The 14668-nt window shown below is 46.0% G+C and overlaps 1 protein-coding gene across 4 annotated transcripts; it reads left to right on the top strand.

Annotated features, from left to right (window-relative positions):
• Positions 1-3527: 3527 nt before the first annotated feature.
• SLC25A27 (solute carrier family 25 member 27) lies at positions 3528-13259 on the top strand. Of its 4 annotated transcripts, XM_051811333.1 has the most exons (9): positions 3533-3803; positions 5280-5471; positions 6242-6326; positions 6939-7061; positions 7785-7897; positions 10089-10173; positions 10769-10861; positions 11208-11310; positions 12070-13259. In XM_051811333.1, exons 1-9 carry the CDS (start codon positions 3701-3703, stop codon positions 12139-12141), a joined length of 969 nt encoding a protein of 322 aa, XP_051667293.1. In that variant the 5' UTR covers positions 3533-3700; the 3' UTR covers positions 12142-13259. The 4 variants fall into 4 exon arrangements, with proteins under 4 accessions (XP_051667312.1, XP_051667293.1, XP_051667319.1 ...); XM_051811352.1 differs by lacking the exon at positions 6939-7061 and having other exon boundaries at positions 3528-3803; XM_051811359.1 differs by lacking the exon at positions 12070-13259 and having other exon boundaries at positions 10750-10861.
• The last annotated feature ends 1409 nt before the right edge of the window (positions 13260-14668 follow it).

The raw sequence follows: 14668 nt of genomic DNA, 5'->3' as shown, positions 1-14668 counted from the left end.
CCCTCAGCAAAAAGAGAACATAAAACCAGGAGGAGTCGCTGATAGACCAGATGAGTGTGCTGCCATTTTCAGGCTGAAAAAATGGGCAAACAGGGACTTATCTTAAAACCACAGAATACCAGGTCGGAAGGAAGCTCAAGGATCATGTGGTCTAACTTTTCAGGGAAAAAAAGTGACTTCATGAAGTGCAGCAAAGGGGAATGCCAAGTTCTGTCCCTGGGTGGGAACAACCCCATGTACCTGGAAGGCATGTGCCTGGAAAGGAACTTTGCAGATCTCGTGTCCTGGTGGACACCATGTTGAACACAAGTCAGAAATGTACCTTTGCACTCAACAGCACCCTAGGCTGCATTAGGAAGAGTGTTGCCAGCAGATTGAGGGAGGTGATCCTCTGCTCAGTGCTGGAGAGATCGACTAGGAGTGCTGGGTCCAGTTCTAACCTTCCCAGTGTGAGAAGACTGGAGTGAGCCCAGTGAAGTGCCAAGAAGTTCATAAAGGGGCTGGAGCATCTGTCATTTGATGAGAGGCTGAGAGAGCTGGGACAGCTCAGTCTGGAATAGAGAAGGCTCAGAGGGATCTTACCAGTGTGTATGGACACCCGAAGGCAGGGTGCCAAGAGGATGGAGCCAGGATCTTTGTAGTGGTGCCCAGGGAAAGGCCAAGAGACAGTGGTCATAAACAAATAGAGAAAAGTCCACTTAATTTTTTTTTTTAATTGTGATGGTGGTCAGGCACTGCAACAGGTTGCCTAGAGCGGCTGGGGAGTCCTGGGAGACGTTCAAACCCCAGCTGAACACAGTCCTTAGAGCCTGCTCGAGGTGACCCTGCTTTAAGCAGGGCTTAGGACTAGCCAGACTTCAGGTCCCTTCCAGCCTCAACCGTTTGATTTTTGGGGGGGGTGGGGGTGGTTTGTCTTCTTTTGCTCTGGCTCTTTGTCCAAATCTCTTGTTCTTCTCAGTCCCAGGACCTGATCCTCCTTGCTATGCCCAGACTCCTTGCTTCAACAAGCCCTGCTCACCTTTTCTAGCCTTTCATCTGTTTGCTCCACATTCAAGCAACCAGATGTACATCAGATCACAAGAGCTGTGAAAACCAGATCTATGCCCTTCATTAAACAGTCATGTTGAAATACCTTGGGATGTTACCTGTCAGTCATAGCTGCACAAAAACAAGCCCAAATATACCAACTGTGTCAAATAGGATGCTGATGTCCATTTCACAAACTGTCTGGAACAAACAGCTAAATCCCTGTTAACTGTGGTATTACTACACTTCTGTGTTTAGCTATCACAGCTCTTTGTATGTTTATTTCCTGGGTTTAGTTTATGTATTAAATTCTTTTTTTTTTTCCTACAAATGGTTATGTAGTGACAAGAGAGCTAAAGACCTTGGAATATTGAAGTATATTTTCATTAATTGACTGAGTAGTGAGTTTAAAGTGATCTATGTATACAGGTAATACAAGCCCTCAGCCCTATGTGAAGACATAAATTAAAGGCTTTTGTTTTTGTTTTGGCCTTCTTGTTGGTTTGTTTTTGTTTAGGTTCTGCTTCTAGGGCAAGATGTGGTGAAGGACATGAGATGCAACTGCAAGGCACTATTGTGAGGAGGATACAACCAGTATGACATTGCAATAGTCACTACCAAGCTTTCCTCAGACTAGGCCCTAGTCCTGGGCAGGTATTGGTTAGTGGCCTTTCCAAGTAAACTAACACCTGCAGAAGCAGCTGAGAGGACTGGGCAGTCTGGCTGCCTTTCTCCATCACAGAGAGAACAGCCCTACCAGGCCCTGCTGCTCTGTTTCCCATCCCATCTGAAGTCCACACTCCCTCCCTGCATATGTAGCCTTTGATCAAACTGGCTTTGGAAAGAAACCAAAAAATGCGGTCTCAAAAAATGAAGTAAATGAATAGGAAGGGTTCTCTCTGCTGGCGCTGTCTCCCTTGGGATTTGGGGTGTATGAACTCCAGCTATGGACTTTCATGAGCACTGGCCTTTCTCTGCTCCACATGTCACAGAGCTGTCCATGCAAGCATCCATCTCTAGTCAGGCTCATTTCAAAGATCCTGTGAGAAGACAAAATTCTTTTTTGTTGCCATCCATAAATCAGTCTTATTTAAAAAAGAATCTATTTCTTCAGAATGAAAATTACCATGGAAAGCTGTTCTTTCCATCTGCAATGCTATGGGGTTTATTTTAAGGAGAGATCTAGTTGTTGTTTTCCACTCCCTAAAACATGGTTATGGAGAAAACAGAATGAGACTGTACCCAGAGGTACACAGCTAAGGGATGATGGTGAAATCCTCATCCTGGGAGGTTTTCAGGCGGCCAAACAAAACCTTGGGCAACCTGATGTACCTCTGAAGCTCTCCCTGCTCTGAGTAGAGGATTGTACGATGACTGTAGGTGACCTCTAGAGGTCCTCTCCAGCCTATATTATGAATCGATGATATGCAGGCTGATATGTAGTGGCCAAGCCCAGAGAACAGTTTTGGAAGGAGGCACAAAGTGCCACAGCAGATTTCACGAACTGTCAGGAAAAAGGCTCTGAACCACTTGTACCTTCCCTGCAGCCAGGCATGTTTGCATTCTTCCCATTTTTAACCAGGGTTTTGTCAGTAGCTTGCTTTATCACTGCATGAATTCTAACGAATTTTAACCCAAAGAAGGATGCAGTTTAATACCGATTACTGGTGAGTGACAACATAAAGTCATTGGACTTCATCTGAGTATTTCACCTGCAATGCTCACTTCATTTGTCTGAATCCTTGCAATGGGGACCACACACCAAAATGTCAGGCAGTCAGACAAGTGTGTGGGGAGGTGGTCTGGCATAATTTTCTGTGACCTAAAAAATCCCCAAATCCTCAGCATGAGGATTACTGACTAATGGCTAATGATTAACTTAGGGATTCAGCTGAGCCTTAGTGATAAATGAAACGCCTCTCTCGAACAGCACATACCTTTTTTTTTTAATGATGAGGACCTAAATATGTCTACATTAATTTAAGAGAAATTAGGACCTGCACACAATTAACAGGGCTTCAGCATTCAGCCAGGAAAAGCTTTAAACTTCTCACTTACGGGGCTCTGGGCAGTGATCAGCTTCCGTCATCCCGAACTGCACTGCTTCGTGCCTAATCCGCAGGAGACACAGATTGCTAAAAGCACTCCATCACCCCAGCTCGGCACATAGCTGCTGCTAATGCAGTTCTTGTTGAACCAGATCTGTATCACTTCATCCCTTACGGATGCCTGTGCAGCTGTTTGACATGGGAATGCAGTCTGGGGCTCCCGAGGTGCTGCTGTCAACGACAGCACCTTGTAAAGCAAACACCCCCCCCACATGTGCTCGTAATCTCGAGCTCTCGTTAATGATTACACTTTTTAATACAGATGATAATGGACAATACTGTGTGACTGTACCTGCACTATCGGTTTCCTGGCGCAGGGCAGCGTCAGGGACAGACTACATTTCCCAGGAGCCTGTTGAGCAGGATTCTCTTGTGTCACTGCAGAAGGACCTTCCAGCTCTGCAGGAGCCACTCGGGCTGCTGCAGTTCCTGGTGCTGGCGCTGGAGAAACATGACCTTCAGCAATTTGTCTCCTAAACGACCCAGAACTGAGCTGTGCTAGGGTCTGCTCTCGCTCCAGACAGACCCTGGGTGGCTGGTGAGCCTCGGTTCATGTGAGATGCTAGATGTCACCTGCAGAAGAAGAGAAGAGCTTACCTCTTCCACAGAGGTGGCCCCGAGCCAGCAAATTTGCTCTGTCAGCCTGTGCAGCGGCTGTGGCAGAACTAGGTACAACTCATCCTGATTTTCCGAGAGGGAAGGGGGTCAAAATGTACTTACGGGGGGCAGGGAAAACGTCAATCCCCGGTTGCCTCATTTCTCAGTGTTCTGCTCCAGCAAATCTGTGCATTTCACTGTGCTCACCGTGACTTTTCTGTAATCTAAGCCTTGCAAGTGCTTTATGTCACCTGAGTGTGGCTGGAGGGCGGGTTTTTCAGGATGAAATCTTTGCCAAAGGACTGCAGTCATTAACACAGAACAGTTGTGACTGGTTTAAGCTTTGCTGTTGCTGGGTTTCCAGGAAAAGACTAGAGGCAGGGAGATCTGTTGCCTAAGTTACTAGCAAGGGCTGATTCCTTTAGGAATTTGCTTTTCATAGTTAATGGAAGTTAATCAAACAAAAATTGACTCTTATATGATGGTTACAGTGGAGATGGCTTTAAAAATGGAGTTGAAAACTATTTGGTGAAACGTGGGATAGAAGCACTGTGGCATCTGCATAGCACTGCTTTGTGATCAAGTAGCTTATTTGGAATATTTTTCAGCATGCTTTATTTCTACAAGCTCTTACAGGCAAATCTGTTACGTTGCTGTAAATGATTTGTAACTTCTCAATTTTCTCTAATCTTTAAACATGACTACCAAACCTAATGCACAAACAGACCGTAAACCTGCTGAGGCTTTGAGCATTGACTGCATTCCCCCAGCACCTGAGTCCTGCTCTGGAAGGACCCTGGTGTGTTGCTCAGGAGTCACACCAAAGACAACCCCTGCTCCTGGGTAATCGCCACCTGAGACAGCCTGGGAAGGTCCCTCATCCAGAGAGGAACTCCCAGCCTGTAACTGAAATGAGGTGCAGCAACCATGTATCCATACTGTTTCAGGAGCAGCCCTGGGAAGCTGAAATAAAGTTGGACCTACTTCTCTGGCCAGCAGTTATTTCAGAGAGAGAAATAACAGGCTAGATACGATTTTAGTCTCTGAATCAGAAAAGCAGCATGTTTTAGGGTGGTTTGTAGGACAGCTTTGTAGATAGGTTTGTAGGTGAGCCTGCATGTGTATCTGCATTACAATGGCCAGTGTGGGGTTGTTCCTGACCTTATCGTGCTGCCTCTATGCTGGGCAGAATTGGAGAGGCCCCATGAACGATTGAGAGATTTGACTGGTCTTTATTCAGGGGGACTAACAGGAACAGGATTTTTAATCATGAGTCTCTTGGAAAGTACACATACTGCATAACACATCTGCAAAATGAAATGCAAGAGAAAGACTTGGTGCTTGACGGGAATGTAATCTGGTTACTCGTGCCCAGAGCTGCTTTTAACAGATCTCGATGTGAATCTTCTCCCCTCCATGAATCTCCTGCACCCATTAGGTACGGCCTGTGGTCCCTGGCAGGGAGTTCTGGTGCAGATGTTCCCAGCGTGGGAGGTCTCCCCACAGCCACACTCGTATTCACATGTGTTCCCTGCCCTTTCTCCTCAGTGACATTTCCCCTGGATCTCACGAAAACTCGGCTGCAGATCCAAGGTGAGGCTGCTGTCCATCAGGATGGAGCTGTGTCCGGCCAGGCAGCCCCGTACCGTGGGATGCTGCGCACGGCAGCAGGAATCGTGCAGGAGGAGGGATTAGGGAAGCTCTGGCAAGGAGCCACCCCAGCCATCTACCGCCACATAGGTGATTATCTGCTTGTGATGGGACAAGGGTGGGTCCTGCCTTCTGTGGCCAACAGCCTTTTGAAGTGAGCTTGACATATCTCTTTGTATTTTAGATGTATCTGTGATATATCTTCAGTCTAGCCTGCAATCCCACTTTGAAATATATAGGGGATTTTGGATCAATATTGTTTCTTCCTTCTCTCCTTATGCCTTATTCTGGCTTCTGGGAAAACAAAATATAATTTCCCTGTCATCTTTGCTGGAAGGCCTTGTGTAGGAAGCAAAACAGGCACCTGTAGTCCTCAGAACCATAAATATCTTATACTTGAGGGAAGTGGGGACGGGCTGGGGAAAAAAAGATAAAGTTGCAAGCACTAGGGAAGAATACAAGTTCTAGATGAAATGCATTAGGGGGTTGGCCACAGGTGACAGCTTTCTGTACTTTATTTGGAAATACGGTGATAGCAACAAACCCCAAAAGTATCTGTGGGACGCTTTGTGTTTGGTATCAGCTGAGGGGGAAGCAATGCAGTCACATCTCCTTAGGATGAAGGCAAAGCCATGCTGCCTCCTGGCAGACCCATGGCTCAGCCAGAGAGATTCTCTGATGCTGAAACGTTCTATCTGTAGCACTGATACCAGGTAACGCCCTCACAAACGTGAGGGCAGTGACCAGCTGACGCAGGTGAGATCCAGAGTGTCTTAAACCAATCTCTTGATGTGTCTCTCACAGTGTGACCTCCAGAAATGGCAGACCCAAGAACTGTCTCCTGCTTTTGTTTCCCACAGTGTACTCTGGCGTTCGGATGGTTGCTTATGAACATCTCCGTGACTCTGTGCTTTGTAGGGCTGAGGATAAAACTTTTCCTCTCTGGTAATGTTGCATATTTATGCATATTTATTGCTTGTTTTGGGGTTGTCCTCACTGAAGGAGTCCTGCAGACAAATCTTGGGTCCAAAATGTACCTGATTTTAGGATGTGAAAATCTAATACAAAATACTTGCCATGGCTGGTGCTTCAGGAAGGGGGAACTATGGATACTACTGATATTTCTGGTTTTACTAAAATAAATAGAACCAGAAAATGAACACAACCCAATTAGCAGCAGTGAGAGATAAAGAAAAGTCTTATATATCAGCAACCACTTTAGAATTTCACACTGGCATTCAGCTGTAGTATGTGGAGCATCATCCCTTACTTGTGTACCTTCCCATCCTGCCTTTAAACCTTGATCGAGGAGCATAATGCAACCTTGATTTTTTTTCCCCAGGCAAGTTTTAACCCTTTCTTAAAATTGGCAGAAATATTACTGATTAACAACCTGCAGTCACCACAATTATTACCTTCACTTTGGTCATTAGTATATGGAGCAACCATTTACACATGTTCCACCTGGGTCGTGCTGCTGAACTCTGCAGCTCAAGCACTGTGATTTTTGAAGATTTTCAGTTTATTCTGGAGCACAAATTTCCCCCTGTTTGGCAGGAAAGCTGTGGTTGGAGGCATGTCTGCAGGTGCCATCGGACAGTTTTTCGCCAGCCCAACTGATCTGGTGAAGGTGCAGATGCAGATGGAGGGAAAGAGGAAGTTGGAAGGAAAGCCGTTACGGTTGGTTCCTCTCAGAGCTGCTGGTTTTTTTCCTGTTACTGATCATGCTCTGGCCCAGAGTGTGGTTCTCTCTGTTTTCTGCCACTCCCTCTCCCCAGCTTCTCTTTGCTTTTTCAGGGGGAGAGCAGTGCCTGGGAAGCACACAATGGCTCTGGGCAGTGAACAGGGTGGGGGACATAAGACTTTCTCCTTATCCCATTTATACTTGCCTTCCTTATTCTGATTTATTGGTCCCAGAACCACAAACTCTCACCTGTCCTCCGTGCTGCAGCATGTCCAGGCCACCATATTTCCATGGGGAGGGTAGGATGCCTTCTAAAGATGGTAAGCTGGAAGAAAGGATGAGGGAAATGGGTCATGCAGGATGCACAGACAGCAGGGCTTGAGACCCTCCTGCAAATACCAGGACACGCTGCTCTTTGCATCCCAAACTGCTGCCATCTTTTGGTGTCTTGTACATTTACTACTGCAACCCTGTGTGGGATCAAAGGGTTGTCTGCTGTTAGAGATCAGATCACTGCTTAGCAAGGCAACTAGTATGTTTGGTAAAATATCGTGGCATGAAAGTCAAAGATGGATCAAAAAATGGATCCAGAGGGCCAGATCCTTGCAGGTGTAAATTGCATAAATCCTATGTAAGGATCTGGTGCAGCAAAGTACTGCAATATGCAAAGATTTCTCTGTATCTGGGCTGTCTACCTACTAGTTGCATATTGATTTCAGGTTTCGGGGTGTGCACCATGCATTTCTGAAGATCCTGTCTGAAGGAGGAATACGGGGACTTTGGGCTGGATGGGTGCCAAATGTCCAGAGGGCTGCTCTGGTGAACATGGGAGGTAAATGGAATAACTTGGTCTGCAGCACATAGGGCCACACATAAGCTTTAAGAAAGGAGAGTCTTAGTGTCTTGATTACCTACACTAGGGACCCGTTTGGAGCTCACTGCAGGTGACCTCTGCCTTGTGCACCTGCGTTTCTGTCCTGTGGAAATCAAATTGCGTAAAAATAACAGTTTGTGCCTCAGCTTAAGGAAAGGTGATCCAGGCGCTGAGGGGATCCCACGGCCAGCAAAGCAGGGACCTCACCAGGCTACAATCCAGCCCCCAGCACTCAAGGTTTGCAGGGCAGAACCAGTGAAGGCAGCGAGGCTTCACCAAGATCCAGATCCTCAGGGAAGTGTGTGGTGATGAGACAAGTCTGAGGCCAAGCCTGGAAGCTGAGTCAGCAGCAGGTCTGATGAGGGTCACCCAGACACAGCTCAACGATCACCTCTGAGGTAAATTAGAGCAGATGGGAACAAAAAGGAGAATCATAGAATCAGCTGGGTTGGAAGGGACCTCTGAGATCATCAAGTCCAAGCTTTGATCCACTACTGCTGTGGTTACCAGACCACAGCACTAAGTGCCACATCCAGTTTCATCTTAAAAACCTCCAGGGACAGAGAATCCACCACTTCCCTGGGCAGCCCATTCCAGTGCCTGATTACTCTCTCTGTAAAGAAATTCTTCCTAATATCTAACCTAAACCTCCCCGGCACAGTTTAAGACCATGCCCTCTTGTCTTACTGCTGGTTGCCTGGGAGAAGAGACCAACTCCCACCTGGCTACAACCTCCTTTCAGGGAATTGTAAAGAGTGATGAGGTCTCCCCTGAGCCTCCTCTTCTCCAGGCTGAACAACCCCAGCTCACTCAGCCTCTCCTCATAGGATTCGAGTCCCTTCACCAGCCTTGTTGCTCTTCTCTGGACCTGCTCCAGCCCCTCAATGTCCTTCCTGACCTGAGGGGCCCAGAACTGGACACAGCACTCCAGGTGTGGCCTCACCAGTGCTGAGTACAGGGGAAGAATCACTTCCCTGGTCCTGTTGGCCACACTGTTCCTGATACAGACCAGGATGCCATTGGCCTTCTTGGCCACTTGGGCACACTGCTGGCTCCTGTTCAGCTTCCTGTCAATCCAAACTCCCAGGTCCCTTTCTGCCTGGCTGCTCTCCAGACACTGTGCCCAGCCTGTAGCGCTGCAGGGGGTGTTGTTGTGGCCAAAGTGCAGGACCTGGCACTTGGCCTTGTTGAACCTCATCCCATTGGAATCAGCCCAACTCTCCAGCCTATCCAGGTCCCTCTGCAGAGCCCTCCTGCCTTCCAGCTCATCGACATTACCCCGCAGCTTAGTGTCATCTGCAAATTTGCTGATGATGGACTCAACCCCCTCATCTAAATCATCAATAAAGATATTAAACAGGACTGGGCCCAACACTGATCCCTGGGGGACACCACTAGTGACCAGCTGCCAACTGGATGCAGCACCGTTCACCACCACACTCTGGGCTCAGCCCTCCAGCCAGTTCTTAACCCAACAGAAAGTGCCTCTGTCCAAGCCGTGGACTGCCAGCTTTTTCAGGAGTATGCCGTGGGAGACGGTGTCAAAGGCGTTGCTGAAGTCCAGGTAGACACATCCACAGCCTTCCCCTCATCGACCAGGTGGGTCACCTGATCATAAAAGGAGATCAGGTTGGTCAGACAGGACCGGCCCTTCCTAAAACCATGATGGCTGGGTCTGATTCCTTGTCCATCCTATAGGTGCTGTGTGACTGCACTGAGGATGACCTGCTCCATAACCTTGCCAGGCACTGAGGTCAGGCTGATGGGCCTGTAGTTTTCTGGGTCCTCCTTCCAGCCCTTTTTGTGGATGGGTGTGACATTCGTCAACTTCCAATCATCTGGTATCTCCCCAGTGAGCCAGGACTGTTGGTAGATGATGGAGAGAGGCTTGGCGAGCTCTTCCACCAGCTCCCTCATCACCCTTGGGTGGATCCCATCTGGTCCCATAGACTTGTGAGGATCCAAGTGGCATGTGCTCACATGTCTAAAGACAGGACTTAGGTGCCACAATCATCATCAGAACCTGGGGGCAGAGTGCCAGCTGTGCCAATGGGAGGAGCTGCACTGGAAATGAACATCCTATGCCATGAACAGCACAGACACCATTTGCTTCTGACAGTATTGTTTTTTCTCATTATCCTCTCTACAGATCTGACCACTTACGACACAGTGAAACACTTCTTGCTTCTGAACACGCCACTTGTGGACAACAGTGTGACTCACAGTGTTTCCAGGTGCTGTATTCCCTGATTACCCCTTTTCCACTGTAGAGCATTTCCAGTCTCGCTGTCTTCATCTGCCTCTCTGTGTCAGCAGAAGCCTCTATTCTTCAATTTTGATACTGCTGATAAAACACAACTTTAGAATTTTATTTTTTTTCCTGAGAGAGCATCACTTTACAAAAGACACAAGAGAAAGGATGTGCAATTATTGCTACAAAACTGCCCTCACTACAAGTGCCTTGCTGGTGCATTTAAACACCTTTGCTCTCATCTGTGGGGGCACAGCCATATAACCCCTGCAGAACAACCTCTTTTACTCCCTTAAATGAAGAAATCTACTTTATAGAAACAATATAATGAATTGCATGTTGTAGGTCCTTCATTCCTGCCTCAGAACAGTATACAGAGGTGAGGGCAGCTGGGAGGACATCTCAGCAACAGCAATACTAGCAAGCCTTCTCTCAAGCCAAGTTTATTTTACAAGTTATTATTCATGATTTTATGATAACTGTTGTAATATATCTCTATTATAAGAACTGGAATCACAATGCTACAGTTGTCATGATACATCTTGGTTTCTTCTTTAAGTATCTGTTGCTGTTGGCAGTGTCTGTTCTGGCCTGGTAGCGGCTGTTCTGGGAACTCCTGCTGACGTGGTCAAAACCCGGATAATGAACCAGCCGAGAGACAAGCAGGGAAGGTGTGGGCACTTGGGAGACCAACTTTTCAGAAGCAAAATGAAAACCCTAAATCTCACCGATTTCACTGGAAGCAAAGTGCTAAGTTTATGATTTGCTCTTCATCTTTCTGATGATGATTTTACTGATTTAGCAAATGTCTGCAGGGTGTTGTTGTGATGGCCACCTAAGCATAGCCCGTTACTCCAGTGGATTTCAGTTCTGATTAGATTCCAAGGAGCTTACAAAAGAGCTTTTGCTTGTAAAGAAATATCAGCAACAAATTATTTTTATGAGGGGGATGTGATTTTTTTTTAAAATTGCACATTTGTAATCCTAACACTGTTTATTTTCCTTGCACATTCCTAGGGGTCTGCTATATAAGTCTTCCATGGACTGCTTGATTCAAACTGTCCAGGGTGAAGGGTTTATGTCTCTGTACAAAGGCTTTATACCAACCTGGATGAGAATGGTATGTGCCTTTTAACTCTCTTTACAAGAACAACTAGCATTAAAATGTGAGGAGTTTCTTCCTCAACACTATTTGAGTCTCTCAGTTTCTTTAATTGCAGTTAGCATAGCAGAATGTAGTGCATTACACAGCTGCATGTAGGGTCACTTCTCTCATGTTGCATTTTATACCTCTTTAAGAGAAATAATAAAAAAAAACACAAACCAACAAGAGCATCTCAACTAAATGAGTGCAGGATATACACTTTATGCAAAGCAAACTTTGTCATTTTCTGATTAAGGTTTTAGAACAGGTAAACCTTTTAAAAAAATTTAAAAAGCATTCAGCCCGAAGTAGCCCACGAGTATGAAACATTTCAGGTCAAACATTCATGAGTTGGCAAGCTGAAAAAAGAAAGAGGTTTAGGTGTCTTGTGAAGGATTTGGTAGGCCTAACCACATGTAATGTTACGATTTTTGTATGAAACACAAAATCATAGAATCATACAAAGGTTTGGGTTGGAAGGGACCTTAAAGATAAGGTTCCAACCCCCTGCCATGGGCAGGGACACCTTCCACTAGACCAGGCTGCTCAGCCCCCCATCCAACCTGACCTTGAACACCTCCAGGGATGAGAAGTTCACAACCTCTCTGGGAACCAGTGCAACATGAGACTGAATTTAAGAATATAATTTTTCAAGAGGAGACAAGTTAATCTAATGGGTTTACTTATTGGATTACTTCTGTTCTAAGCCTCTAACTTCTGTGTTTGCTTTCACAGGCTCCTTGGTCGCTGGTATTCTGGCTTACATATGAACAAATCAGAAGGATCTGCGGAGTTAGTTCTTTTTAAAATCCTCAATATTGACAAAACAGAGAAGAATCAAAAAGCTGAATTCTTATTTCACATGGCAGTAGGATCCCATGTATACATTGCTTCTCCAAATCCAGTCCTTACTGGTTAGAAACAACCATGACTTAAGGACACTATTTGGTTGTCAGACTGCTAAATGAAATTTATATTATCTGCACAGACTAAAATTGTCACAGTAATACTTCAACTAGCAGCCAGCATGAGCTTACTGAAACAGTAAACAGGGTAAAAGAAAAATTCTACCAAGTAAATGGAATATAATGTCTGCTTGTTTGACAATAGAGATGGTTCCTATTGTTAAGGACAAGAGCAGGTTGAAAACATAGCACTGAACATCTTCTGTGGCTAAGCATCTATAAAATTATTTGGGCATTTTTGTTATTAATTGTGTTTGCACACACACAAAGAACTACTTCTTGTTAGTGTGATGCCTCAGCAAACCAAGCCTGTAGTACTAGGTATTGAAAAAGATAAAAGCAGTTTATCTGATTCTGCTTCCAAAAGCAGAAGGGTTTGTGTTCCTTTTACTTCCCAGAGACTGCCTGACCTCTGTACTCAGCCATGAGTAGATCCATGATTGAAATGCAGTCCTGTTCCCAAGAAATCAAAAGCCTAGTTCACTCTGCCCCTCTTGAAGGACTCATGATACTCCAAGCTGAACTACTTGTCCCATGACAGCCCAGGTGCTGATGTGGCAGACTGGGTTATTAAGGTACCACTTTTCCATGGAAATATGCACTCTACCCACTTTAAACCTTGGTGGAAATATAACATTCTCTTTAAAACACAAAATGTTTGAAGAGGAGTGATTTGTTTATTTTGAAACCTAAAGCCTTCCAGATTTCATAGGGAAGGAGATTAGTGCTGTTTGTCACTAGGTTCATCTTTGGCAATGAAGAGGCAAAAATGCAGTATTAAAAGCCACTGTTAGTAGACAGAACAAAGCTGGCTTTGATTTAGTAATACCTAATAATGGAATGACTGTGCAAGTCTTGGCTCTCTGAGTAAACACTCATGATTTCTTCTGGTCTTTGCAACCAGTGACTTCAATGTGCCAATTTCTCATTAAATAAAGTCTGGGCGTCTTTTGGCTTGCACTTATACTTTTTGATTTTATTGTAGCTCTGTTGTGGCTTTATGCATTTGGGGGTGTTGGAAAAAATTAATCTCACCATTACTAGGGAGTCACAGAATCACAGAATGGGTCAGGTTGGAAGGGACCACAGTGGGTTAGCTGGTCCAATATCCCTGCTCAAGCAGGATTATCCAGAGCACATGGCACAGGATTGTGTCCAGATGGTTCTGGAATATCTCCAGTGAGGGAGACTCCACACCCTCTCTGGGCAATCTGTTCCAGTGCTTGGTCACTGCACAGTAAAGAAGTTCCTCCTCATACTTAGGTGCACCTTCCTGTGCATCAGTCAGAAGGTTTTCTTCAGAAATACTGATATTTTTCTAGTTGACACCCTGAGAAACTAATCCAAGTTCTTTTTGCCTTGCACACCATCACCAGCAATGACAAACCAGCAAAGCTGCTGCTTCAGTTACATCCTGAGGGGTCCTGCCCGCCATCTCATTACCCTGATAACCCTGCTGATGGATATGCAGATGTACCTATTGATTGAGTTAGAATAAGTATTTTTATCATAGAATCACAGAATGGTTTGGGTTGGAAGGGACCTCAAAGCTCATCTTGTTCCAATCCCCTGCCATGGGAAGGGACGTCCTCCACTAGAACAGGTTGCTCAAAGCCCCATCCAACCTGGCCTTGAACACCTCCAGCCTAAATCCAGGGAGATTGGGCATTCACAGCTTCTCTGGGCAACCTGTTTCAGTACCTCATCACCCTCACAGCAAAGAACTTCCTCCTAATATCTAATAAACCTACCCTCTTTTATTCTGAATCCATTCCCCCTTGTCCTGTCACTACATGCTCTTGTAAATAGTCCTTCTCCATCTTTCTTGTAGGTTCCCTTCAGGTACTGGTAGGCTACAACTAGGTTACCCTGAAGCCTTTTCTCTTCTGGTCTGAACAAGCCCAGTTCTCTCAGCCTTTCCTCATAGGAGAGGTGCTCCGTCCCTCTAATCAACTTGGTGGCCTCCTTTGGACTCACTCCAACAGGTCGAGGTCCTTCCTGTTCTGGGGACACCAGAGCTGAAGGCAGCACTACAGGTGGGGTCTCACCAGAGCAGAGCAGTGGGTCAGGATCACCTCCCTTGACGTGCTTTGGATGCAGCCCTGGACACAACCAGCTTTCTGGGCTGCAAGTGCACATGGCTGGGTCGTGTCCAGCTTTTCATCCTCCAGCACCCCCAAGTCCTTCTCGACAGGGCTGCTCTTGATCTGTTCATCCCCTGCCTGAATTCATACTAGGTGTTGCCCTGACCCTGGTGCAGCACCTTAAATTTGGTCTTGTTAAATCTTACGGGATTCCTGTGGATCTACCTCCCATGTTTATACAGGTCCCTCTGGATGTCATCCCATCCCTCAGGAGTGTTAACAGCA

This window comes from Manacus candei, unplaced genomic scaffold (assembly GCF_025592945.1).
Source record: "Manacus candei isolate 608988 ecotype Guabito, Panama unplaced genomic scaffold, ASM2559294v1 h1tg000007l, whole genome shotgun sequence".
Lineage (NCBI taxonomy): Eukaryota > Metazoa > Chordata > Aves > Passeriformes > Pipridae > Manacus > Manacus candei.
This window is presented reverse-complemented; position numbering and strand designations above follow the sequence as displayed.